Genomic DNA, 27,445 nt, shown 5'->3' on the forward strand with positions numbered 1-27,445 from the left:
TGCCAAGTCCACCACGACATGCCACTGCCCTACCCGCGTCGCGAGGCGCTCCATGATGGAGACCATGTCGGGAACTGCCACTGTCAGGATTGGGGTGACCCTATTCAGGTTGCAATAGTCTACTGTCATGCACCAGGTTCCGTCCTTTTTATGGATTGGCCAAATTGGGCTGTTAAATGTGCTCATGGCAGGGCGAATGATGTCCGCCTGGAGCAGACCTTTAACGGTAGCAGTTATTTCCTTGTGCCCACCAGGTATCCGTTACTGTTTGGTATTGACCACTGTGGTGGGGGTTGGAAGCACCATGGGGTCCCACCGCGGATACCCCCGCAGCATGGTTACAACCGCTCGGACATACAGCAGGCGCCCAAAGGAAAAGGATCCCCATTGGATATCTATGGTCTGCCCTCGGAGGAGGTCTATACCCAATATATATTCATGAATGGGGGCGATTAAAACAGTGATTCATATGGGGGGGGGGCCTTCCCGATGGCCAGCTGTAACTGCATCAGCGTGGCCCGAACGTCCACCCCTCCGAGGCCGCTCACCATTACCGACTGGCCCCGACATTACCGACTGCCATGCAATACAGTCACCTCTGCTCCTGTGTCCACAAGGGCCATTACTCGTTGTCGCCCCCCGCTAGGCCAGTAGATCTCTACTGGGACCTAAAGGCAGTGGTCCCCCACTACATAGCGCCTTACCTCTAGGGCGGGGGGTGAGGAGGACCCACCACCCTGTCAATACTGGGCGGGCAGCTTCCATTCAATATAGTCTTCCGGCAGGGCAGATGGTTGGGGCTGCTGCAGGGTGCCATCTACCTTGTTTTGGGGCCCCCCCTGTAGTCGGGGCCCTTACTCTCTCCTTGGTACACTGTTCCGGGTTAAGCCGCAACCACCATTTTAACAGCTCAGCATTGGTTTTCCCAGCCACTTCCCCCAGGGGAATCCCTGCTTTCAGTAGGTCTTTAAACATAGTATTACGGCTAACCCCCTCCTTTTGCTTCACATTCACCTGCCGCAGCTTTGTGGTTTTCGTCATACTGTCAATTTCCATTAATTGCATCATGAGCTGCGCCGCATCCCCCACCAACCCTACGGCCCCCAACCATCGACAGGATCATCGCCTTGAGGTTGGGGGGGGGCATTCCGCAGAAGCCAGGTGTGGATGGTACGGGTCAGCTCCACAACATCAGGCCCTTCGAAGTGCTCAGCAAAGATGCCGGTGAGCATGCCCAGCTGCGGAGCTGGCTACCCCCTCTGGGATGGAGGCCCAGTGTTCCAACCCATCATCCATGTCTGCGGGCAAGCTCCAGATGGTTTTGACAGCCATGGTTAACCATGCCATGTGAGAGGGATACAGATAATTCGCCTCCGAGTTGGCCCCTATCTTGAGACTCCTATGAAGGAGGGGGTCTGTGGTGAGTGAGCCCATCTTGCCTAGCTCAGCGGGGGTAAGGGTAATCGCATCCGTTCCATCGTCCCACAACCGTAGCAGCCAGGCCAGCAGCGATTGCTTGGGATGCTGCTTGAAATGCTGCACGAAATCCTGTATCTCGGAGGATTTATATTCCCGGATAAAATCCCTTCCTACCATTTGATTGTTCTCCCCATGCGGTTCCTTGTATCATGTCTCGACAATGGGTCGCAGTTGTGGGTACAGTCCTGCCTTCCCGGCATCCCCCTCCCTGGGGGACTCGTCCTTGCTTGTCTCCCAAATGTCTCCACCCCAGGTCTCTGGATCCCAGTCGCTTTTGTGTACCAGTACGCGTGCGGCAAGGGGACGCACGTCTTGCCGTCCTCCCTTTCGCCGCCAGCGGTTCGCAATGCGAGCCGCCATAACCACGCAGTGGTGCTCTAACCTATCAGCCCGTTTGGCCGTACTAGTAATGACTTCTTGGGTTAGTGAACAGGCCTCATTTGCTTGCTGCAAATCAGCCGCTAATCTTCCCATCCTCTGGCGCTGAATCAGCAGTGCCTTGTCCACTGCGTGGAGCGCGGTCAGGAAGACCCATCCCAGGTCTCCCGCCGCTTTTCGCTCTGCAGGTCCTACTTTGTCCAGCCGGAGCTTGGATATCAGTTCCTCCAGCCTGACTGGGGTAACCCCAGCTCCTGCTCTCGCTGCGGCCATGCGGCAGGGGCAACCAACCCCACCAGCTTGCGCGCCACCAGTGCCCACCGTCCTGTGGAGGGCCACCAGGGGATGTAGCTCTCTACCTCCCCCTTATCCTTCCTTCCCCAAAGAGGCATCCCTCTGCTGGTATCCTGTTTGTGAAACCAATTGTGCCCGCCAGAGCTGGGGGGGGGGGAGATACCAGCGAAAGGAGGACACTCAGGCCTAAGAATAGTAAACTATGCTTTATTGAAGGAAGGAAGAACTTACGCTCCAATCTGCACGGGGAGCCCCTAGGTCACACGGAGGAGCTGCAGGGGACTCTGGCCGTTCGGGACAGCTGACCAGGCAGGACTCTGCTGGAAGGGAGTCCTCTGCAGCGCTATATTCTCCGCGCTTATCTCGGGGTTACATGGGGTCAACAGCTGGTTACATTCTTATATATATAATTTATGCTTATTACATAAACTGACTCGTTTACAGACAAAAATATGCTGAGCTATACTACAATGTCTTTTGGCAGGGTCTGTCAGACAAAGTTAATTGAAACTGCCTGCATCCTCCGTTTACATCCAGTCACATACTCAATCCACCACTTAGCTCCTCGCCAATCTTCCGCAACCTTGCTCCTACAAACCAGTTGATCTGTTTCACCAGCTTCCACTGAGGTTAGAGTTTTTTAATTGTTTTGACTCATTTGTTTGTCTGGGGGATAGGATGTTGCACCAAGAGGTCAAGTAGCTATGGATTCTAAGCTACCCTAATGCTCTATGGTTAAAAGATCATCTCAAATGGACTGCGCTGTCTGAATTCTAATTATTATTCCTGCCTCCTCACATGTGCATGCATCTTAATGGTCCTTTGCCAAGAGCAGCAGATTTGTGGCTTGCTTCATAGCTTATGCTAATACCCTGCCTGTTGATCAGTTAGCTTTCAGGGTTCACTGTGAATTTTTAAACTATTTTATGTCACACTGAAGTAGCCATGAAATTTCCTAAATACAAGTTCAAAAGGCATTGGAAACTGAAATGCAGCTTTCAAGCAGATTCAAAAGTAGCTGCCATGGACAAGTACGGGAGACTTGCTACCAGGCTTTTGGGCTTGTGGATGATCCTAGGAAGAGATGACCAGAATCCAGAGGGCTGCTTTCCCCACTCCACTATGGAACCAAGATGAGCCCTCCACCAGCCTCCAGTGCACCTCACCCCATAGAAGTCTAGGGAGTGATGACCCACAAGCCTAGTCCCCCAGAACCATCACGGGGGAGTGGTCTGTCTTGCTAGGCCACTTCTTCTCCTGGCTAGATGGAGGGATCCAGTGGTGATAGGCATGTTGGGGTACTACACGCTCACTGAATGGATGGAAGTGTCTTGTGCTCCCAGAATATAACATGAGTGTAAGCTCACTGTGACTGTGTGTGATGGTAGGAAGTGAAACTGACTACACAAAGCAATGTCAAATGCTAGCTGTAAATAAATGCCTGAAGTTTTTTGGTTTTTTTGGTCTAAACTTTCCTTTTGGGTTAGGCCTCTCAGGCAGTTAAATAAACGAACAAAACAAAAAGCTTGGCCTCTTCCCCACAGAACTAATGTGATCTAAATATAAACCAGGGATGATATAGAGGGGAGTGGGCGGAAGGATAGGAGGAAACTGGTTACAGTAACAGGCTTACGGTGGTTGTGGTTAGTAACACATCCTCTTATTATTTATAATGTAATGTAAGTAGAAGGAAATAAATGTAAGTAGAAGGAAATAAAAATTAAAACTGTGTGCATTACTAAGCACAGCAACTGTTTAAGCCTATTACTTCTCCCTCCTCCCCACTTTATCATTACTTTTTTACAGATAGTTCACGTAAGCTCCTTGGGACAGGAGATATAGGGATTTGGTTTTTTTAAATGTCTATTTAGCCTAGTTTTGTTGCCCTCTTACACTATATGTATAAACCTACAGATAGGTTAAGATAAGATAAAGGTTAAGAGTCATGTAGGATTCAAAAAAGGACAAGACATGATTATGACCCAATTACTTTAAAACTTTGATTTTTTTTTTTTTTTTTTACAGTGTATATAAACCTTTGTGCTTCAGGGCATAAAGCTAAGGGCTTGTCTACACAGAACTGTAATGGGAACTATAGGCGAGTGATTTCTAAAGTGCATGAATATAATGCACATTAATTGGTCTTTGTAGACCTTGCTGGTGCATGCTAAAGGTTCCCTCATGTGGTTTATATAGTATGATTTCAAACAGTACTATGGTAAAGAGCCTGAGGGAACCTTTAGCGTGCACCAGCAGGGTCTACATGGACCAACTGATGTGCAATACACATCAGTATGTTTTACAAATCACACCCTGGTAATTTGCATTACTCCACTGTGCAGACAAGCCCTAACTGATCAAGAGTAATAAAAACTTTTTGTGGGCATGTTATTTCAGAATTTTCTATCACAGGATTTTTTTGCACCTGGCTCAGAAGCATCTGATATTGGCCAATGTGAAAAAAATGGATTTGAGAAATGTCTTCTAATAGGTCAAAAATTAAACAATGTAGAATAAAGTGCTCTGGTCCTGAAGTTTCTGTGATGAACGTAATTTTTTGATCCAATAAAGGTTATCTTGTAAAATAGTATGGAAGGCAGTAAGAGGATGAATGTAATGTTGGGGAGGGATATGAGAAATCAGCACTACTCCCTGAATTTTGGGACACTTGCCAGGACAGATCCATAGTTTCCAAAATATCTCTGCACCTGTAATAACATGCTTTATTTATAAAACAATACAAGATGGAGGAAGAAGTATAGTAGTAAGCTGCTATCTATGATGATCTGATCCTACCAAAGGTAAATGCAGCCAAGGCAAACCATCTTTATTTTTGGTAGAAACAAAATGAAGTAACTTTACAACAATCAATATTTTAAAATTGTTTAGTGAGCTTTTCCATAGTGGAACTCCACCAAACCTAGTTACACCGAATAAGATAACATTTCGTATCTTTGCTGTATTTGAAGATAAAAAGACTAACAAAGTTAATGGCTATTAGGAATATTATTCCAGTCATGGCAGCTACAGCTTATAACATTAATGGGATAGAAGCTATCCCAATGTTTTTACCCATCCACATCTTGCCCTAAACCAAATAATCTTTCTTAATTTACTTTATTATATATCTGAAATTCAGTGCACCATGCAAATGTTTTCATACTATACCTGCCTCCCAGACAAATGCAATATTCTAGCGCTTAACTCTATTTGTGCTCATATAAAGGCTGAATTCTATTTTATTTATGCCTGCCAAGCATTGGAGTTTGAATTAGCATTGTGTATTCTAGATGTATGTAGGTTCTAACTTTTGGAGCCTTGTAGCAATTTCCAATACAGTTTGAAGAACCAGGGTTGTTATAACTTTTTTTTTTTTTTTTAAGGACGTATTTGCCATTTGACCAAATCAGAGTGACTGTGAAAAATAATTAAAAATAAATAAATCAGAATTGCATAAAATTGAAGCAGTGCTTTCAAAGTCCATGTTAAAATGCAAAGCAGATTTACCGCAACTATTAGATAGTTACTGAATATCTTTAGAATAGGTAGTAAATAAGAAAAAAATCTTTAAGTGTTGTTTGAGATATGCCAGAACTTAAAATGGCTGCCACTCAGTGGCAGTAACAACTTAGATCTTTTTATAATCAGTACAAATACTTGAAAATTTACATAATTTATGCATTGACTAAAATATAGGCCCCAATCCTGCAATTGCTTACATTCACAAATAATTTTACGAATCCTGTGAATGTCTCATGTAAGTCAATAGGATTGCTCAGATCAGTGAGCTGAGCATGTGTGTGAATGTCTGCAAGATGGAGGCCTTAGCTATGTCACTAATTTTTAACTATTTTATACTTATTACTCCATAGTTATTACACAATTTTAGACTTGGAGTATAGGCAATACTTTATAAATATAATATAAGGATATGTTCTGTATCATGTATTTGTGCTTAGAGAGAATAAGGCTCTTTTAAAAACGTGGGCATCTCGTACCTACACAAACTCATTTATTTAGCTCTACAGGATTGACTACTCAAAGTTTAAAGCAAGGCCCAACTCTAATTCTACTGAGGTCAACGGGTGTAGAATTGGGTCCTTTGTTAGGAAAGACAACTACTTAAACTGGATCAGGAATGTGCAAGGTGCTCACGTCATGAATTTTCCTACATTCTTCTAGTCACTGAACCAATCATGTTAGGTCAGATTAAACTAGTTTTATAATTTGGTGAATTCTTCTTAAGCAATATGCATTGAGTGCTAATATGAACAATGCACCCAATCATGTTTCCACTTAATTCAATGACAATGTTCCAAATGGTATTTGAAAAAAGATCATACCCTTTAAAAGAACAAGAGTCCACTGAAGAAATAAATGCTTTGGCATGATGAAGTCATTTTGTTCCCCAAGCAGAAAAGCATAAATGTATAAGTTGTTTGGGCTTTTTACGCTTGATCAAGTAACTGTGGTGTTCATACAGCATCCATGCATAATATAGAAATCGCCTTGTTTAATCAGATATGAGGCACTCATACTTATCATTCAACACAAGGAATGTTGTAAATGTAATAAATTCCTAGTCTGTTCCCAACTGCATTTTAATCTGGCTGTTTCTTAATACTTGTATCCTTTCATCTCCCTTCTGCTGATTAGATTACTCCATCTCTCTGTGAGTAAAGTGTCAGTTTGCCTACGGCTACACTGCAGATGAAGGCGTTATTGTAGTGTGGGAAGGCATGCCTGTGTTGTTTTTTTTAATCTAGCTAGTACGGATAACAATAGTGTAGACATGGTGGCACAGGTTTCTGTATTGGCTAGCAACCTGAGCACATACCCGGGCTCACTCATGGGTTTGTATTTAGGCAGCTAGCCAGTGCAGTCACATCTATACTATTATGCTGCCTAGATTAAGGCAAGCATGGGTATGCCTACCTGTGCTAGTCACACCTTCACTTGAATTACAGATGTAATCTTTTGACCCAAATATCCATATTTTCATTTGATCTCTAATATCATGGCATCTCCAGTTTAACATATCATCAATCTGGAATATTTAAATTGCTAAAATTTGCTAAAGAAAAGCCAGCTGTCACAAGTTAAATTGAAAGAATTTGCTCAGAATGTACACTGTGTGTAGTGGACTTTACAGCATGTTCATACCTTTTTCTTTAGTGCACAAACAGTATTATATAATGGCAATATGCTTTGAGATTTTGATACTTTCTGATCTTAAAGGCTTTGGTGTAACTTAATATTTGTATTCCAGTCAGCTACAGGACAACAGCAATGGCAAAAACATTGACAATGCAGTTCATAGTCCGGTTTTCCCATCTCACTGTGCAGGTACCTAAAAGATAATTAAAAAAAGATCAGAAAATAAACTTGCTCCCCATACCATCTCTGTTAAATGCCATTACATTTCACTGCAAAAGACCAGAAATTTAGAATAAAAAAACCTCTCACTCATTTCTCAGAGGAAATGTAATAGGAATTTGTAATCCTCTCCATAAAGATGAATTTACTCTTACCTTTTTCTCTTTGGATTACAGAAACTAATACCATCAAAACTGCATCAAACTTACACACACTACTATTTACTAATAAACTTAGTTTTAAATAGGATAAAAACTCCAATATAATATAACAAATTAAGTTCTCTCTATAAACCTGGAGAAAAAATAGCTTTTCCTTCAACTTTTGATTCTGCAGCTAAAGAGACAAGAAATGTAAATAGTTATGGGGTGTAAGAGTGGAGTGATAAGCTCTGATTAATGACTTCCTCCTGTCCTCATGAACTAATAATTTTCCTGATGTCAGAGAATCATTTCTTGTTCTTCCTTATCAGTCAACATATAGCGTTTGATAGTTACTTAAGCTCAAAGCTTACCTGGCACAGTCACAGGGAGAGAAGATTGGTTCAGAATGAGTTTTTAAAAACATTGATTTAAGAAAGTCCTTGGCACCCTGCCAACAAGGAATTCCCCCTACCTCCATGTTCAGCCAATGAATCAATACTTTCAAATCCTTTTAGGCTCTTTTGTATGTAAAAGAATCTTCCATGGCAAAATAAGAATAGACTCATACTACACTTATGACATTAAGAACATAGATAAGAATATGTGGTTTTATTTACATGGACATAATGGGAAATCAGCAAAAGAAGCTGCTGCTCTGACATTTCTAAAGCCACCAATATATACATACCCCAATACAAACTCTGACCTGAATGTACTTATTTATTAGAACCTATTTTCTAAATAATGACTCAACTCAGTCTTGTGTTTTAAATGCAGCCTTTTAACCTTTTTTTACAACAGAATCCTGGTGCCTCATTTTAAGTCCTTTCTACAGTACTTGAAGAAACTGTCTTGGCAGGCTTGAAAGCATTCTAATAATCTTACCACACCACATTGTGAACTGAAATGGGGGCACTTGGAAATAATGCAGAAGTTAATAAAATAAAGGAACATGCAACTGACTGCAAGAAAGAAATAAAAGCTATAACAACATTAGTCAAAGTATTTCTGCTTTAGCTTAAAAAAAAAAGCCAATTCTTTATTCGTGCCAGCTTCTCTTAGAGTAGGGCAGTCCACTTATAATAAGTAGGCAGACATTCAGTATTGCAAATTTACATTTAGAGCACACTACTAATTAAATCAGTGTCCCTACAATTGAAGATCTTCTATGGGGACTAATTTGCACAATCTTTCTTTCATACTGAAGATAGCTCCACTGGTATTGCTAATTTTGTCATACCCCAGTGTTCTCCATCCATCTATTATTCATTCAATCCGGGGTGTATCTGTTGAAAATGCATACAAGGCTTCCAGTTCTGGATTTGGTGGCTTTTTGTAATCAACCCTTCAAACTGCTAAAAATACTATTTGTAACACAGCTGAGCAACAGGTAGCACATTCACTGTCTTATTTGACTTGAATCTGAATGAGGGAAACTTACCATCAGTTGTGGTGTCCCAAAAGCACGAGCTTGCTGTGTGGAGACCAGCTCCACTCTTCTGCATCACTGCACAGGTTACTGAAGGACAGAGTAATAAAATCAGTTTTTTTCATTAATAAAACAAGACTGATTAATCTGCAGACCACGTGAAACTACCATCATGAAACATGTACTGTAATTGGAAGCCTCAAAACACAGCCAAGACACATTCATTTAGTAACAACACAAGAATGGCAGCCTGTTCCCTTTATGTATTTGTTATATCACACTGTTGTATACAAGCTCTCATTTTACTGTCCTGCAAGCCTTCAGTTACCTTCTAACTAGGTCTCAAAACCAGGAAAGCTATTATGCAACACTCCTTTAAAAATCTTAATTCTAAGATTTTTAATATGAAGTCTACTGCAAGTGTCTAAATACTGATCTCTCATTTTTGGAGTAATTGTTTAGATATCTTCTAGGCTAGGCAGTAGCACAGATAGTGGCAGTGAAGACATGGCTGAGTACATAGCCACTGATTTCAGGTTCAGCCATGCCGCTGCTACCGTGGCTACACTGCTATTTATACTCATGCTAGCTCTCAGAGAGCTAGCATGAGTATGTATACACAAGCAGAGGAATCACACCCCTAGCTCACAGTGTAGACATAACCCTAGTAGTATGTAAATAACTCCTTTCCCAGAAAGCTCATTCGTATGACTAAATTCCCTAATTATCTTTTAAAATATTTAGAATTAATTTACACTTGAAGGCACAGCCATTCACCAAGTTGGTGTGAAGGCACAATGTCCCACTGTGAGCTGCAGGAGGAATTGTGCCTGACACAGATGGTGCTTTTTGGAACTCCTCTGAGCAGAAGCAGCATGTAGTCTTACACCATCTTTTAAGTGGGTGCAGCATCTAGCATGGTCCAGCTGCCTTTGAAGAAGCAAGTGCCAGCAGCAGCATGAGCTGGAAGGAGTCCTTGCACCCCATCCAGACTCCAGCGAGAATTGGAATTCATTTGCAAATTGGATACAATTAACTTAGGCTTGAATAGAGACTGGGAGTGGCTAAGTCATTATTCAAGGTAACCTATTTCCCCTTGTTTTTTCCTACTCCCCCCTAGACGTTCTTGTTAAACCCTGGATTTGTGCTGGAAATGGCCCACCTTGATTATCATACACATTGTAAGGAGAGTGATCGCTTTAGATAAGCTATTACCAGCAGGAGAGTGGGGTGGGAGGAGGTATTTTTTCATGCTTTGTGTGTATATAAAAAGATCTTCTACACTTTCCACAGTATGAATCCGATGAAGTGAGCTGTAGCTCACGAAAGCTTATGCTCAAATAAATTGGTTAGTCTTTAAGATGCCAAAAGTCCTCCTTTTCTTTTGTGAATACAGACTAACACAGCTGTTACTCTGAAACCTGTCATAAATGTCTAAGTGATTAAGCGCAAACACAATGAAATAATACGGACATTTTCTCAGTTCCTAATCACAAGGGGGAGGGGAAGGGGGGTTACAGTACAGGAGAAAACTAAGAGGGTATGTTTTTAAACTTCAAAGTACCCCCTAGCTTGAAAACAAATTCTTCCCAGCAATTACTCATCTGAATTGTATAAGGGAAAGTATGGATACTGGTACTTACCAATGTATTTGTATGTTTTTCCTAGTTTTACCAGATGTGTTAAAGATTGCTCCACTATAGTTGCAGTCCACTGATTGACTTTGTTGTGATTGTAATCTACCTTGCCCAAAATCCCTTCTATGCACTACAAATAGAGAAAAATCAATTGCACTAGTAATACATCAATATGAAATGTCTCAAAACAAACCATGTTTAATAGAGTAACTCCAAATATTTACTAAACAATCCCAGAACACTTGCAGGGCAACTGAGTATCTTAGAATAACCATTTGAAATCAATTTAGCTCACTGCATATCAGTTGCTGAATTGGAAAATAAAATGTAACTCAGAATCCATAGATGCTGGGAGATTTACTATATATTCGTCTGTCTAGCTCAAAGGTACAACTGATGTGGTAAAGTGAAGCTGTCAGCAGAAATGTATTGCAGAAAAAGACTTAAATAGTTAAGACTGCAACATGACTTCTGTTTAAAAGTCAAGCTTTCTTAAAAATCGACATGCTTAGTTCGATTCTTTTGAAAGCTGGTGTGCCTCAGGAGAGCACAGATCATAATTTGAAGTAATTTGAGGAAAAAATAGCCATTTTTGTTTCTAGCTTTTTTTTTTTAAAAAAACAGAGCTAGGGACCAAACTATTGATGTGATGTGGGTCAAAATGGTTTCAATCTGTTTTATCAAGGTAGTGCATGGCACCCTTTAAGTGAGAAAGGGTGCATGGGAACCCAAATTGCGAAAGGTGGTATTTAAAAACATGTTCAAGACCCTTGCACAGATGTGTTGCCTGAAAGGATTACAGCTAACATGCACCAATAAAGGGGGGAAAAGTGAGAGGGTTATTATGCAGCTACTTTATGCTTGCCCAGAGCATTTATGTCCGCACGTTCCTTTGAACCAGACGTTTCTCGTCTGAACCTTTGTACACCGACACAATAAAGATTTAATAACTCATGTTGCTAGCTACAAGATGTCTTTTGTGTGTTTTTATTTTATGGGGAGGTTTTATTGTGCTTGCTGTTAGGTCAGCCGGCAACCTAACCAAAGTTTTGTTATATCAGGTGGGGAGGAGACAGAACTTTGGGGCAGGGGAGGGGTTGCAGCTCCGAGGGGGCAGCAAAGGAGCAAGAGGTAACTCCCTGATCTTGGGGGCAGGTTAATGTGGTTTCCAAAGACACAGCATGGACGTTTGGAACTAACAGTGCAGGTACCTTGACTGCTGAGAGAAAAGGAATGCGTGTTGCCAGAGTTGTCAACATGCGGATTCTGGACAATTCCTGGATCACAAGGTTGCAGAAGTTTCCCAGACAGCAAGGTGTACACCATGAGAAGGTTGATTTGGGTTGAGACAGGTGCCCTGCACTGGCATTGTGTTTTGCCCACTTTGTGGTGTGTAACCAGCGATTTGAGGCTGTGATTTACCTGACACTGTGGCAATTGACTTGGATGGAAATGATCTGGCTCTTATTCCTGGTGTTCATCTCATACAATGTATAAGAGCAGATTTGAACCACATCAGAGATGTGTGTCCAGGGACTGTGATAGTTTTCTGATTTGTCTGAGTGTCTGCATAATTGCTACAGCAATAAGATGAAAGCTATGAATAAGTGTTGGAAGAAGATTAATCAGAAAAATGGATGGTTCATGGCTGACCAAAAAATGTCTACTGTATTGCACAGAAATATTACGATCTCTGAAACCTCACTGTTTTGGAAGCTTGGGTACTTTTACTGGATGGGGTCAGAGGATCTTTCTCTCAAACATAAAACTGTCTGTATTTTGGAATAGAAAAACATTTCTCTTGCTGGCCCTGCTACAAACTCCACCCTTCAACCATTCTGAAACCTGAACAGAAACACCATCCCACTGTAACACAGTTTGTTTTTAACTCCAGGCACTGCAAATGAGTTGGGTTATGAGGGGATGGTGGGGGGGGGGGGGGGAAGTAACAGCAATAGAAACTTTTGTATACCAGGGTGTGAAGACTTCAGGGAGATGTTCCCATCACCACAAGTAGGGTATACTGGGTACAGTAGTGGGGAGGGGGCCTGGTTACAGGGGGGAAATGTAGTGAATAGGTCAGGGATATGGCTAGGGAGGCGTGCCACAGCAGGTCTAGTGGGGTCCAGTTGGGGTGTGCATGTGGGGGGATGGGAATGGTAGGATAGTGGTGGGCTGGCTGACTTGGTATGCAAATTGTGGGATATGTGTACAACTGCCTAAATGACTACTAACCCTACCACCAACATATCTTTTCCTGTTAAAAAGACTAGGAAATTCAATAGTAAAAGACTAGGAAATTCAATAGTAAAAAACTAACTCTGTATTAGTATTGTTTACTTTGTGGCAGATAGTCCCCTTCCAGAACACTCAGTGGAGCAAAACTCAAACATCTGAAAACTAGGAAATGCAATTAAGGTTGACCATGCAACCTTAACTGTGCCCTCTTTCAGAAATAATCCAATATGCCTCATTAACACATGTAACTTTTACTATGCCACCCTAAGAATTGTTGAAATGTACAAGCTTTTACAATCCACTGACTAATCCCCAGGAATCCAGCTAACATTATGAAAGGACAAAGTGGGGGAGGGGGACAAAGATTGTCCAATGCCACTTTCTATCTACCCTCTTCAAGCAATGCCCCAGTATGCACATATAACATACTCATTAGGAATGTAAAAGCGGTTAAAAAAGTAACCATGTGACTAATTAAAATTGTATCGGTTACACGGTTAAATGTTTAACCGAGGAACTAGGGGTGCAGGGGGTGCTGCAGCACCCCCACGTTTTACACAGGGCCCGGCCATGTGCTGGAATCCTGTGCGGGGGTGTGTGTGTGTGTGTGTGTGTGTGAGTTTAATCATTAACGGAAACCAATAAAACAGATAATGCTTATCGGTTACCTGGTTAAACTTTTACATCCCTAATACTCACACTGGGCTTTGGCACTGTAAGATTCAGGAGGTTCCAGATCCTGGTCTAAACTCATACACTTAGCCAATTCCCCAGAAAGAATACCACATGTATATAAGAACCACTTCACAGGCTTTTACAACTCACAGGATACCATCTCAAACATACTTTCACTTAACCATCATTAAAGCATTAAAATCCTTTCATTCTACCATGTCATGTTCTGCTGACAATATCCTTTGTGATAAAAGTCCTTTACCAACATAATCTACACAATGATGCATACTGCATCCCGAAGGTGCGCATACACCTCTTCCCTCTCCTCATTCATGAGACAGTGGAAAGCATAGATCTCTTCTTATCACAATCACAGCTCTGTCATACACCTCAAAGTAATCCATAGATCTCCCAAATACATCTCTACCAAGCAGAGCTAATTACGGTCGCCAACATTCAGTACAGCTACACCTGACACTGACCACACTCATTTTTCCTAGAGTGCATGTTGATAATAAATGCTTAGACTGCTCTCCCAGCTCACTACTGACAATAATACCTTTTGTAATAAAACGCCTGTGCCCTGTAAAGCGTATAATGTGCAATTCTGCACTGAAATAATGCATACCGTATTCTGCAGGTATACATGCAGCTCATGCACAAAGGGTGAAAAACAAAGATCTCCTCAAATTACAATCAAAGCTTTACTACGCACTTCAAAATAATCCAATCATCATCATATCCCGAACACACCTTTACCAAACAGGCCCAATGAGTGCCTCCACCCTTTAGCACAGATACACAAAACACACTGACTGCACCTGAAGTGTATACAAATAACTCCCATTGGCTACTGCCAGCTCCAGGGAAACATAGGGAAGGTGGCGTGTGCAATCATTTTTTTTCTTTTTGTCCTTTAATAGTGTTAGATTGAGTTCTGTGGGTGAGAATGAATGAGTTGTGAAAGGAGGCAAAGAATGGGTATTTCAGCAACTGTGGGGTTGGCAGAGTAAAGGTAAATTATTTGCGTATATTGGGGCATTGCTGAAAGAGGGCAGTGTTAAGGTCTAATGCCTGGGCAACCTTAACTCTTCTGAAAACCAGGAAATACAGTTGGAGTTTTGCTCAACTCAGCGTTCTGCAAGAGGATCACATACCACCCAGCAACCTTAACGTGGTTTTTTGCCATTAAATATGTTCTAACAATTTTGTCAAGTGAACATCTGAGTTTATTTCACAGTGAGAGAACTAAAATTTCCCATTACTCCTACTGATAGACTGTGGCTGCCTGGAATGCTGAGGTGTCACTGCTTTTGTTTTGAAGTGCAGTATTGGTTCCTAAATGCTACTAGAACGTAAAAAAAAAAACCTTTCAGTAAAGTAACATATCCAATGGAAACAATACACATTGGTTTAACCCAACAGGGTAAACTTAAAATGGTGAAAAACTGAAAGCATTCTCTGTAAATTTAATCCCTTCTAATTCTTATTAAATTGCAACCTCTGTCATAAAGGAATCAAGTCATGTGAATTCACATGTTGAGACTAAATATAATATTGACCAATCTTAAATTGGAAAGAAATTAACATCTGAAAAAGGTCTATATAATTAAATGAGACAGTGTACAATTTTTAGAGCCAGTGATGTAAACCCCATGCTCTCAACTCCCAATGAAGTTATTTAGGAGGCCTATGCCCGGAGAACAAGCAGGATCAAACCCCTTAGCTAGTTTTGATCAACCTTTATATACCGTGCAACTTACAGGAAGTAAGACAGGGCTGTTGACTTCCATTTATTACTTTATACTGTTTTATGAATGTTTATTCAAAATAAATCTTCTCAAGATTTCTAGTCTTTTTAGAGCTGCATTAATGCTAGACAACAGTATGGTAGCTTTAGATAACTTTTGAAATGGGGGATGGATACCTGGCTTAATTCCCTGTATTAGATGCCCCCCCCAACAAAAAAGTGTACAGTATTTGTCCTTACCTTGAAAGGCTGTGTAAAGAGCTGAACGGTTTATCTGACATTATTTTTGTGCTTGCTGTGCATACTGGAACAGTTTTTTGAAATGTGCAGTTTGACAGGACACACAGAGGCTGCAAAGTCCTTCAGGGAATCTCATTTTAATACACTATCTCCTACAGAACTCCACAGGACCTGTAAGCAATAGGCTCTGCACTATTCAGTTGCTGGTTGCCATGGTGTTACATTTAACAAATTCTATTACAGACTATTCATCATAGCCTACTTTCCCTTGTATAAAAAGGCACTAAAATCTGTCTTCAAAACTAATTCCAAAATTATATTTAATAAATAAATATGCATGTATGCTAAAAGTGTGAAAGTATCACTGAAAGTGACCTGCAGCTTTTTCTAGATATTGTATTTCATTCAAGTCACTAAAATTGTTAAACATAGCCTACCTCCTTAACGATGTTGTGGGCTTCCTCAGCATTGAAGGTCATCTATAATTTAAAAAGTTAAAAGTATAATCAGTTACTTATAGCATTTCATATTATTCTGGGGAGAAAAGAAATACTTGGATCTAGTTTTCCTTACCCCAACTAGAAAAGGCATAGGACAAGCACCACATCCAGGTAAACTGTATTTTAAACCCAAATTAGATCAAAAGTAGTTTTAAAAATACCTCCACATTCTCCAACACAACACAGCTGCCATCTGGCATTAATCCCTGTCCTACAACCCCCTCAAAAAGAAGTTTTAAAAGATGAGGCCTGGATACCAGGGTCCAAGCTCATTTTTCCCTATCCTAAAAGATTCTTATACCATGCCTCTTGGCATGGCTTACATATCATGAATATCCACCAGAACAAAAGACTGAACTGAACTCCCTTCATAGGGATCCCAAGCCCGCTCCCACTGAAATGAGGATTCCTACTGACAAATTTTAACAGAAAACCATAAAACAGGGGATTGCAATCCTAGTACTAAAACTGCTGACTGTTTTATAGGCACTAGAATGCCAAGTCACTTATTCAGAATTTTTTTTTTTCCATTTAAATCATCAGTCTTCTCTGCATTTGTCTCCTGGTTTTCCCTTCTCATCTTTGTTATTTTTCTTCTCTGTTGCCTTCCCTCCATTAGTTTATTCCACATGTTACTTTCTCCCTCCACTCCCCCACATGCTTTACCTAATGTATATCACTTTGGTGTTGGGTGCTGTCTTTACAGACAGAAAGATGCATAGTAGTCTACCCAGTGAGAAAGTACTAATTCTCATAATTTTCACTTTGTTCTAGTGGTTCCTAGAAGTGGAGAGGTGTGGTTGAATAGAATAAATCTGGTTAGTTTAATTCTTCTACTTTGGCTGGGGAACAACATGGCAAAATGAAATAAATAAGGTCTTGTCATTCACTTTACTGTTCTTAGAGTGAGCCCAGAAGTTTTTTTTGCATTTCTTGTCAAAGAACTCTGTGATTTGTGCTTTGGGGCACCCCCACGAACATGATACAGTTCTGTGGTGACCTAGAATCCTATTTTCGACGTCTCCGACTCAAGGGATATTTCCAACACACCTCTGAACAACATACTAATCCACAGAGACCTCCCTACCAACACTAGAAAAAGAAGGATTCTAGGTGGACTCCTCCTGAAGGTCAAGACAGCAGACTGGACATAGAGTGCTTCCGCCGACGTGCATGGTCTGAAATTGTGGAAAAGCAGCATCACTTGCCCCACAATCTCAGCCGTGCAGAACACAATGCCATCCACAGCCTCAGAAACAACTCTGACATCATAATCAAAAAGACTGACAAAGAAGGTTGTCATCATGAATAGGTCGGAATATGAACAAGAGGCTGCTCGGCAGCTCTCCAACACCACTTTCTACAAGCCATTACCCTCTGATCCCACTGAGAGTTACCAAAAGAAACTACAGCATTTGCTCAAGAAACTCCCTGAAAAAGCACAAGATCAAATCCGCACAGACATCCGCACAGACACACCCCTGGAACCCTGACCTGGGATATTCTATCTACTACCCAAGATCCATAAACCTGGAAATCCTGGGCGCCCCATCATCTCAGGCATTGGCACCCTGACAGCAGGATTGTCTGGCTATGTAGACTCCCTCCTCAGGCCCTACGCTACCAGCACTCCCAGCTACCTTCGAGACACCACTGACTTCCTGAGGAAACTACAACCCATCGGTGATCTTCCTGAAAACACCATCCTGGCCACTATGGATGTAGAAGCCCTTTACACCAACATTCCACACAAATATGGACTACAAGCCGTCAAGAACACTATCCCCGATAATGTCACGGCTAACCTGGTGGCTGAACTTTGTCCTTATCCATAACTATTCACATTTGGGGAGAATGTATACCTTCAAATGAGCGGCACTGCTATGGGTACCCACATGGCCCCACAGTATGCCAACATTTTTATGGCTGACTTAGAACAACGCTTCCTCAGCTCTCATCCCCTAACGCCCCTACTCTACTTGTGCTATATTGATGACATCTTCATCATCTGGACCCATGGAAAAGGAGCCCTTGAGGAATTCCACCATGATTTCAACAATTTCCATCCTACCATCAACCTCAGCATGGTCCAGTCCACACAAGAGATCCACTTCCTGGACACTACAGTGCTAATAAACGATGGTCACATAAACACCACCCTATACCGGAAACCTACTGACTGCTATTCCTACCTACATGCCTCCAGCTTTCACCCTGACCACACCACATGATCCATCGTCTACAGCCAAGCTCTGCGATACGACCGCATTTGCTCCAACCCCTCAGACAGAGACAAACACCTATAAGATCTCTATCAAGCATTCTTACAACTACAATACCCACCTGCGGAAGTGAAGAAACAGATTGATAGAGCCAGAAGAGTTCCCAGAAGTCACCTACTACAGGACAGGCCTAACAAAGAAAATAACAGAACGCCACTAGCCGTCACCTTCAGCCCCCAACTAAAACCCCTCCAATGCATTATTAAGGATCTACAACCTATCCTGAAGGATGACCCAACACTCTCACAAATCTTGGGAGACAGGCCAGTCCTTGCTTACAGACAGCCCCCCAACCTGAAGCAAATACTCACCAGCAACCACATACCACACAACAGAACCACTAACCCAGGAACCTGTCCTTGCAACAAAGCCCGTTGCCAACGGTGCCCACATATCTATTCAGGGGACACCATCACAGGGCCTAATAACATCAGCCACACTATCAGAGGCTCGTTCACCTGCACATCCACCAACGTGCCAGCAATGCCCCTCTGCCACGTACATTGGTCAAACTGGACAGTCTCCACGTAAAAGAATAAATGGACACAAATCAGATGTCAAGAATTATAACATTCATAAACCAGTCAGAGAACACTTCAATCTCTCTGGTCACGCGATTACAGACATGAAAGTTGCGATATTACAACAAAAAAACTTCAAAACCAGACTCCAGCAAGAGACTGTTGAATTGGAATTCATTAGCAAATTGGATACAATAACTTAGGCTTGAATAGAGACTGGGAGTGGCTAAGTCATTATGCAAGGTAACCTATTTCCCCTTGTTTTTTCCTACCCCCCAGACATTCTTGTTAAATCCTGGATTTGTGCTGGAAATGGCCCACCTTGATTATCATACACATTGTAAGGACAAAAAGAAAAGGAGTACTTGTGGCACCTTAGAGATTAACCAATTTATTTGAGCATGAGCTTTCGTGAGCTAGCTGTAGCTCACGAAAGCTCATGCTCAAATAAATTGGTTAGTCTCTAAGGTGCCACAAGTACTCCTTTTCTTTTTGCGAATACAGACTAACACGGCTGTTACTCTGAAACCTGTCATTGTAAGGACAGTGATCACTTTAGATAAGCTTTTACCAGCAGGAGAGTGGGGTGGGGGGAGAGAAAACCTTTTGTAGTGGTAAACACCCATTTTTTCATGCTTTATGTGTATAAAAAGATCTTCTACACTTTCCACAGTATGCATCGGATGAAGTGAGCTGTAGCTCACGAAAGCTTATGCTCAAATAAATTGGTTAGTCTCTAAGGTGCCACAAGTACTCCTTTTCTTTGTGCGAATACAGACTAACACGGCTGTTACTCTGACACCTTGTCATAAATATCAATAGATAACTAAACCTGTAAGGTTTCCAAAGGTTATTTTTGAAATATAAACATTGTGCTCTAGGAAGATTGTCCCCTTAATCCTTAAAAGGCCACATCCTGAAACTGAAGTTGCGCAGGTGAACCCCTGCTAGTGATATCAATAGGGCTTTGTGCATGGTGCAGGAGGCTGTGCAAGCAGATCCACTTGCAGGAACCAGCCCTAAATGAAATCACTCCCTCTAAAGCCATTTTGCCATTCTCAATTTCTCTGCACTCTTTGAAAGCTCAAGAATTGTGCTAAGAATATATTCTCTTTTTACACAGGAAGACAGCGAGGAAAAAAAACCAACACGTGTGTGGATTTATTCAGCGTGAACTTTATAAACAAACTTCTACACTTGTTTGCTCACCCCACCTCCACATCCCTTCCCCACAGCGACGCTGAAGCCTTCTTGCGGATGATTTTTTCCCTACCTTCTCCCCAGCAACTGAGCGTATGTCTTCTGGTGCAGTAGTGCATCTCGCTCTGCTTCAAACCACTGCCTACTCTGTGTCAAGGGAGCTGCAAGAAGCAGCTGCTGGTACAGCTCTGGCTACCTGCAACTCCCACCCCTGCTAGACCCCAGCCTTGTCCCAGGGTGACTCTCTTCCCAGCAGCAGCCGCCCGGGGCGGAGGGAAGGGGGCTTTCTGGACCAGGGCCCTGCGGCAACGCGCAGCGCCAAGCGCAGGGGATTAAATGGCTCCCCGTGGGGATGGGCTGCTGAGGGTGCACACGCTGGCTCCTTCCGTTTTCTACAGCCGCCGTTTCTTACCCGCCTTTTCGTGTCGGTCGCTGCTCCCAGCAGCGCGGGCCTAGGGGAGGGCGGCTTAATACACCACCCCGGCCGCCGCACGGGGCCCGCTCCGGCCTGCCCCGGGCCCCGGGACCGCCCGCGAGGAGGCGGCAGGCCGCGGGGAATACAACACTCGCTGCCGCCCGGCCCCCGGCCCCGGACGGACTCCGGGCTGCTGGACACGGACACGGACAGGCCAGCGACCCGGGCCCGGCTCCCCTGCCCCGGGGGGGGGGCTCCCGCCCGCGCTGGGAGCCCCCCGAGGCCGCTCGCTCAACGCCCGCCCCGCGTCCCCGGCCCCCACCTCGTCGCTGTGGGGGTGAAACTCCTCCATGGCCCGGCTCCGGCGGCGACTCCTCAGCCCGGCGCGGCTCCGGCTCCGCCTCCCCGGCCCCGGCCCGCGGGCCTCTGGCGGCAGCGACCCCTGCCGGGCGCCGCGGGGAGAGCGCCCGCTCGGCCCCCAGCCCTCCTCTCCGGAGGCTCAGCCGGGGCGGGGGCGGGAGAAAGGAGGCTGCTGAAGGTCGGACAGGCCGGCGGCGGCGGCGGCAGCGCCCGCTCCTGCTCTGGAGTCAATGGGCAGGGGGCTGATGCCTGTGGCGAAAGCCCGTCGGCCACGGCCGCCCGGTGCTGCGAGCTCGGCGGGTGACCTGTCCAAAGGGGGGAGAAATGGGCTTGTGTGCTGCTCCCCCCCCCCCCGCCAGGGCGTAATAAAGGCTGGACAGGGCTTGTGAAATCGGTGTGTGGGGAGGGGGGTTATTTCCTCTTCTGCTTTTACCACAAGAAATATCGAGTCCGGCTCCCCTGGGTTTGCTGGAGAACCCTTTGAGGTTTCCGGCGCCGCACTGCGGACCGGCGGTGGCCTCCTGGCTCAGGCACCAGGCTGGCACTCAGGAGGTCTGGCTTCTTCTTCTCCTGGCTCCGCCGTTGTCAGAGCTGTGTGGCTTGGGGCAAATTATTAAACTCTCCCTGCTTAAATCTTCCCCGCTGAAAACTGGAGCTAATGCTTAGGCACCTTTGTTAAATCACTTTGAGCTCTTGTGGACGAAAAATGCAGTATAAATTCTAAGTATGAGCGTTTGTGCCTCTTCATTAGGGGCTAGGGTGGTGGGATCTTTCCCTGTTAAACCTTGGCGTTAAATAGGAGTTAAAACAGCTTTAAAAACTGCAGGAAAAATCTTTCACCCTCAGTTGCTCAGTTTTCAGGGTTTTTTTTCCTTGTAACTTCATAATCCCCTCAGTAGTCATAAACAGGGTTTCCAGGTGGACAAAACTAGAATTTTTAGCCTTTAAGAAAGTGGGAAAAAATCCTTTTTCATGTCTTTTTCATATGTCATAAAGCAGCATAAAAGTCTATAGAACCCTTCTCCCTTTGTAGTTCACCTTTAATAGCACCTTGAGTTCTGTGCAGTGACCCTGTTGTAAGGGCAGGAATCTCCCCTGCAACTGGAAAAGAGAATTTGCTTTTATTACTAGTAAATGTTGACAGTGTGCACAATACTGCACAAAACCCAAAGATAGTTTCCTGTGCTAAATAAAATGCCTTTTTGTATTTATATTCCAGTAATAGAGCACCTTTTAATCGTGAAGGGTCTCAGAGCATTTTACAGATTTCAGCTGATAACCGGAGGAATAATTTTTCCCAGTGGTGACTGTACTTTGAAGGTAGAAAAACTGATCAGTTGTTCAGCTGGGCATAGCAGTTCTCCACAACAATATAATAAATGAAGTGAAGAATACCATTTAGAAACTGCAGCTGTCTGTAGGTAGGCAGAATGTAAATGAGAAATTGTCCCTGAGATTTTCTTTTTTCCTGGAATTGGGTGGCATTTCCTTTTTACTCCATAACTGGCATATTTCAGTAATTCTGAAAGACTCTTCTGTGCTGCTGTATGATTGAATATGACCACTTACATCACTGATATTACCACTGTTCTACAATTGCAACAAATCTTTTACAAAGTATGTCATGTAAGTGTCAATCCAGGTATCCTCTTTATATCTGAAGTTATGAATATTGGCCATGGACTTGTATTTTATACATGTGTTATAGTCCTGGGTAACACCTACCAGACAGGATTTACACTGGTACCAGACAGCTATGTAGTGATGGTCCATCAAGGACACTTCACTCTCACAGTGCGCCATCAAAGAAACTCATCCTGCCCAGATAGCTCTTCTTGCCGATGTATCAGTTTCCAAGGGGCCAATGGCCACCTCCTGTGAGTCATCAAAGCATGACCCTGGACTCCATCTTGGACTAGTAATTTTCCATGCACCTGGGCTGTGAGTTTAGTTGGGACAGCAAAATTCCATGCACATGGCGGAGGATATAAAAGGACCCTGACATATCTCCATTTTTGTCTTCATTTTCTCTAGACTGGATTTCTAACAAGGAAGCTCTAAGCAAGGACTGATTACCCCCAACCTGTTTGGGTAATTCCAGGGAGAGAGTTTTGCAAGCTAGCAGTTTATTCCATCATTTCTATGATCCTGATCTATGAACACTGAAAAATCACTTGTGTGTGTATATGATATATTAATCATTTATAACTCTATTTTCTTTTATTATTAAACCTTTAGTTTTTAGTTAGTAAGGATTGGCATCAACATAATTATTGGATAAGATCTGAATTATATATTGACCTGGCTAAGTGGCTGGTCCCTTGGGATTAGAAGGACCCTATATTTGATTAAATTGGTTTTCAGTAACCACTCATCATGAAGTTCAGTGTCTGTGTGGTGAGCCGAGGGCTGGAATGCCTAAGGAGACTGCATTTTTGGCTTCTTTGTTAACCAGTGTGGTGAGACAGAAGTTCACTTTTGTTACTGTCTGGGTATAATCTAATGATAGAATAACCACCAGTTTGGGGTGAGTCTGCTCTATTTCTCAGCAATCTGCCCTGAATGTAGTATTCTCAGCCATGACCCACTGAGGCATGGTGACATCTTCCAAGATGTTTCAGTGAGGCATTTACAATCTCGCTTTAAAAACAACAAAGCCCAATTATTTTTATATCTGCTAGGGAGCCCTGTAATTCTGTAAATGAGACACTTCCTCATGGGAGTAATAACTTTTTTTTTCTTCTGCTTCTAGATTAATTTCTCTGCATGACCTTGTCATGCATCTGATGCAAAGTCACCATTTTACAGACTGGTATTAAAAGTGAATGGCAAGGTAATGTTCTCTAATTGCTGTGTTTAATTGAAAAGGTTAATACTGACATTTACTTTTATTCTTGCACATAATAAAACAATGAATAGCTAATAAATAGGAAGTCACCACTATCTGTTGTTGTTTGAGAGACCGGTTGGGCAACCAGCACAAAATACTGCAAGTTGGAGTACTGAAGTAGTGAGACTTCTCAGTGTTGTAACTTTTGTGATTTATTTTGTTCACAACATAGAAAGACTTAGCCACTGTAACATCATTCTTCTCTTCCCCTAACTCACTCTAATTTGAAAAAGACATTTAGATCTAAGCTCAAGACTGGGAGTCAGGAACTCCTGAGTTCTAATCCTAGTTTTGACTCTGTGATTCCTTAAGAGGGTTGATATATGCCTGCCTACCTCACAGGAGTATTTTGTGGATTAATTTTGCACAGCACTTTGAAAATATAAAAATCACATACCAAATTATTATTTTATTTTTGACTTCAGTCACTTGCCCTGGAACTAGCTTTCAGGTTTGGCATGTGCTGTTTTCTCCCTTGTTTAAAACAGATATCATTATGAGCAAGCACAAATGGAAACCGAATAATGAAAAAATACATGAAGGTTATATAGTTTTTCAGCATAACACATTTCATTTTTCTATTGTATCGCAGCACCTCCTTAATGTTTCATGCAGTGCTTTCTCAAGACTCCATGCTTTGAAGCTATCTCCAGCAAATCAAAATTTTAGATTTTTTTTTTGAATAAATTGTTACTATGGCAGCTAATGGTAACATTCCATCTTGCTGAATGTAAACTAATAGAAGTTTTCTGTCAGATATAGGTGTAGAATATACACTAGTGAGCTGCATTGCGAAGAAGAAATCAGCAATGTGGAATGGGGATTTACCCCAAGGTTGGAAGAGTTCTTTCACTTTTGAGTCTTTTCAGGATGTAGGAAAATATAAAATTAAAATAGCTTCTAGTTCATCTGTGCTTATCTCTTCCCAACCTACTGAGCCATTGCTATTGGCTTTCCATTGTGTATTTTATTTATCTCAGAGAGATTCATCTTTAAACTAATTTCAACAATCAAAATTCTTCCTCTTGTCATGGAAAATGACTAAATCTGTTACTGATGTCACAAAAACACTTATAAATTGAAAAGAAATATTTTGAGCCCCTGTTCCATGATGTATTGCTTGATCATGCTACTTATTGTTTATTACACTAGAGGGAACTATACGCTGGCAAGTGAAGATGGGTAGTTCAGTATAGTTCTGTCAACTGTAAAAGGAACTGTGCTGAAAGAGACTATGCAGAGGTAGATTCCTGAACTGTTTTTTCATGCACTGCAGACTTTCTTCATTTAAATGCAGAAAAGGAGCATATAAATGCAGAGAATGAACAGAGCAGCTTGAATCTATGATTCTATTAAATCATTCTGGTGATATCAAGTAAATACTTGTTGGGGAAGGATGATGATTTTACACATGGGAGCTGTAGTAATCTGTGAAGAGTCTATGCTGCTTGAGAGGATTCAATGTAATGTCAATGCTAATGCTGCTAAAGTATCAAGGGATAATTTTTATATCACTTTAAAAAAAAGTGTTTAATAAACTGCCAGAGACACAAGCAATAAAATTCTGGCATTAGTCTGTCCTGGCTTTCTTCGCCATGTTTGGGCAGATCCTGTACTACTTACTCAGCCAGAAGTCTAATGAGAATTGTGCCTGCATAAGGAGTTCAGGATCTGGCCCATCATGTATATGTATTGTCAAAAGCTATTTTAATAATATTACAAGAAAACTAGTGGCTTGCTAATTACACCCTGGATAATAAAATATATATTAAATAAGAGAGTTCTTAGTTGAGTCATTCTAGGTATTGGTATCTCCATAGCTGTAAATGATCCCTTTAAAGAGTGTCCTGTATGTGTAGGGTCTTATCTAGACTGGAAAATTGCATCATGTTAGAACACCTGTTGAATGATATGGTGGACCAGTTTACATGAGGTATATGTAGGCATAGGTATTGCATTAGGTATATTCATGAGGTATTGTATGCCCATACAGGTAGTAAGGCTAATGCTCCCAGTTGAGGTATATATGCCCTGTAACAGCATTGCAAATAGGAATTCATATAGGAAAGAAGATTAGGTTGGGAATAGCATAGCTATAAGGATCTTAAGGCAGTTAGCCAAGGTACATCAAATACCATTTAACCATTACAGCAGTCAAGCAGACAAAGGTGGAATAATGATTTTTCACAGGCTTACACATTTCATAGAAAAAAGACTGGGAACTGTTAAGGTTTCTGACAATCAGTCCAGAACCTTATCTGGTTTTTTTTTCTGTGCTTTCTTCATGTCAGCAGGGGAGATAAAGCAGAATCTAAGACTGAGAAATTGCTAGATATTTGGTATAGACATTCAGTGGAACCGTAACATGATCGTTGCCCTTGGCATAGTTTGTGACACCCTTCCGCTCCTGCAGCACTTCTGCGGGGACCATCTTGGTGAATTACATCACAGCAGCATATGTCATTGGTCTTGAATAAGCACCTTCTCTGCCTCTGAATCCCCTATCTCAGTATAATATCAAGAGTCAGAACTGCTTAAAGGGGATGCAGAGTGGATCGCTTTCCAGTTCACTTCCGCACCATATTAGTTCCTCCAAGGCACAGCATAAACTGCAAATCCCAAACCGGGAACAGAAATCCCAACATCCTAATCTAGCCCTTGTGTACACAACACTTATCACCTCTGAGGCCTCCCAGGGCTGGGATGAATCTAAAGGAATGGAATTCAGAAATAGAGGCTAAAACAAAAAGAATGCTGTAATTGCTTCTATGAAAACAGCACTAATGTGGACAATAACTACTTGTTGTTTTCTGTACTCCCCTTTATCCAGAGCTGAGCAGTTGACTGATATGAAAAGGAAGAAACAGAGGTCTAAGGATGTCTGAAGCCCTCCTTACAGACTTTCCAAAAAGCCCTGGAAAACTACTGATATCTGGAAAGTGTTTTTGATGTCTGAAAGAGAAAAAGACAGGCAGCTATCCAGCGACGGCATTGAACTGGCTCGAGACAGTGTTGCCATGACGAAAGATGCTGCGGAGGAAGATAGGGACTCCTGGAGGCAATGATCAGGCAGAACGTTCTGTTGGGTTGCATAGTGAAATTAGGCCAGCAGACAGTCGAGCATCTTCAACCAGAACCAGCCATGTTCTGCAGCCCCTGTATGATCTAGGGTACTGGGAACACCAGCCTATGTTTCCCGCAGTAGACCTGCAGCAGACCTGCAGCCTTGCTCCTAGAGGCCACTCACTTCCCCAGCTTCAGCACTGGGTAGTAAGAACACCACATGGGAGCCCAGCACATCTGCACTATCCAATGCATGTGGCAACTGTGACCCCAATATGCTACCCTAGAAGGCAGAGGGTCTAGAAGAAGCAAAGACAAGATGTTCACCTGCGTGTGAACAGAAGTCCCCCCCCTGACTTGTTGTGTGTTGCCCTCTTCACCCCACTGTATGTGAAAGACATTTTTTCACTTTAAACCTGTGTTTGATGTTGTTTTAATCACTATGATCAAAGATTGTAACATTTTCTAAGTTTTATTTTTGGTTTTTATTTATTGCAATAATTTGTGCAATAAAAAACATTAAGTACCAAAGTACCTGCAATGGATGGTACACACAACCCACAAATTTTCAACTG

At 42.5% G+C, this 27,445-nt stretch overlaps 1 protein-coding gene and 1 long non-coding RNA gene across 4 annotated transcripts; one reads left to right on the top strand and one right to left on the bottom strand.

Annotated features, from left to right (window-relative positions):
- Nucleotides 1-2,342: 2,342 nt before the first annotated feature.
- DYNLT3 (dynein light chain Tctex-type 3) lies at nucleotides 2,343-20,991 on the bottom strand. 2 transcript variants are annotated; one of them, XM_073358212.1, is made up of 5 exons: nucleotides 20,880-20,991; nucleotides 16,077-16,118; nucleotides 10,743-10,866; nucleotides 9,112-9,189; nucleotides 2,343-7,501 (listed from the first exon to the last, which is right to left on the bottom strand). In XM_073358212.1, exons 1-5 carry the CDS (start codon nucleotides 20,907-20,909, stop codon nucleotides 7,425-7,427), a joined length of 351 nt encoding a protein of 116 aa, XP_073214313.1. In that variant the 5' UTR covers nucleotides 20,910-20,991; the 3' UTR covers nucleotides 2,343-7,424. The 2 variants fall into 2 exon arrangements, with proteins under 2 accessions (XP_073214313.1, XP_073214318.1); XM_073358217.1 differs by lacking the exon at nucleotides 20,880-20,991 and adding an exon at nucleotides 20,157-20,522.
- Nucleotides 20,977-27,320, top strand: LOC140916566 (uncharacterized). 2 transcript variants are annotated; one of them, XR_012160549.1, is made up of 4 exons: nucleotides 20,977-22,543; nucleotides 22,952-23,095; nucleotides 23,670-23,750; nucleotides 26,638-27,320. It is a non-coding gene; the product is annotated as an uncharacterized lncRNA (long non-coding RNA). The 2 variants fall into 2 exon arrangements; XR_012160548.1 differs by having other exon boundaries at nucleotides 20,977-23,095.
- The last annotated feature ends 125 nt before the right edge of the window (nucleotides 27,321-27,445 follow it).

Source organism: Lepidochelys kempii, chromosome 1, assembly GCF_965140265.1.
Source record: "Lepidochelys kempii isolate rLepKem1 chromosome 1, rLepKem1.hap2, whole genome shotgun sequence".
Classification (NCBI taxonomy): domain Eukaryota; kingdom Metazoa; phylum Chordata; order Testudines; family Cheloniidae; genus Lepidochelys; species Lepidochelys kempii.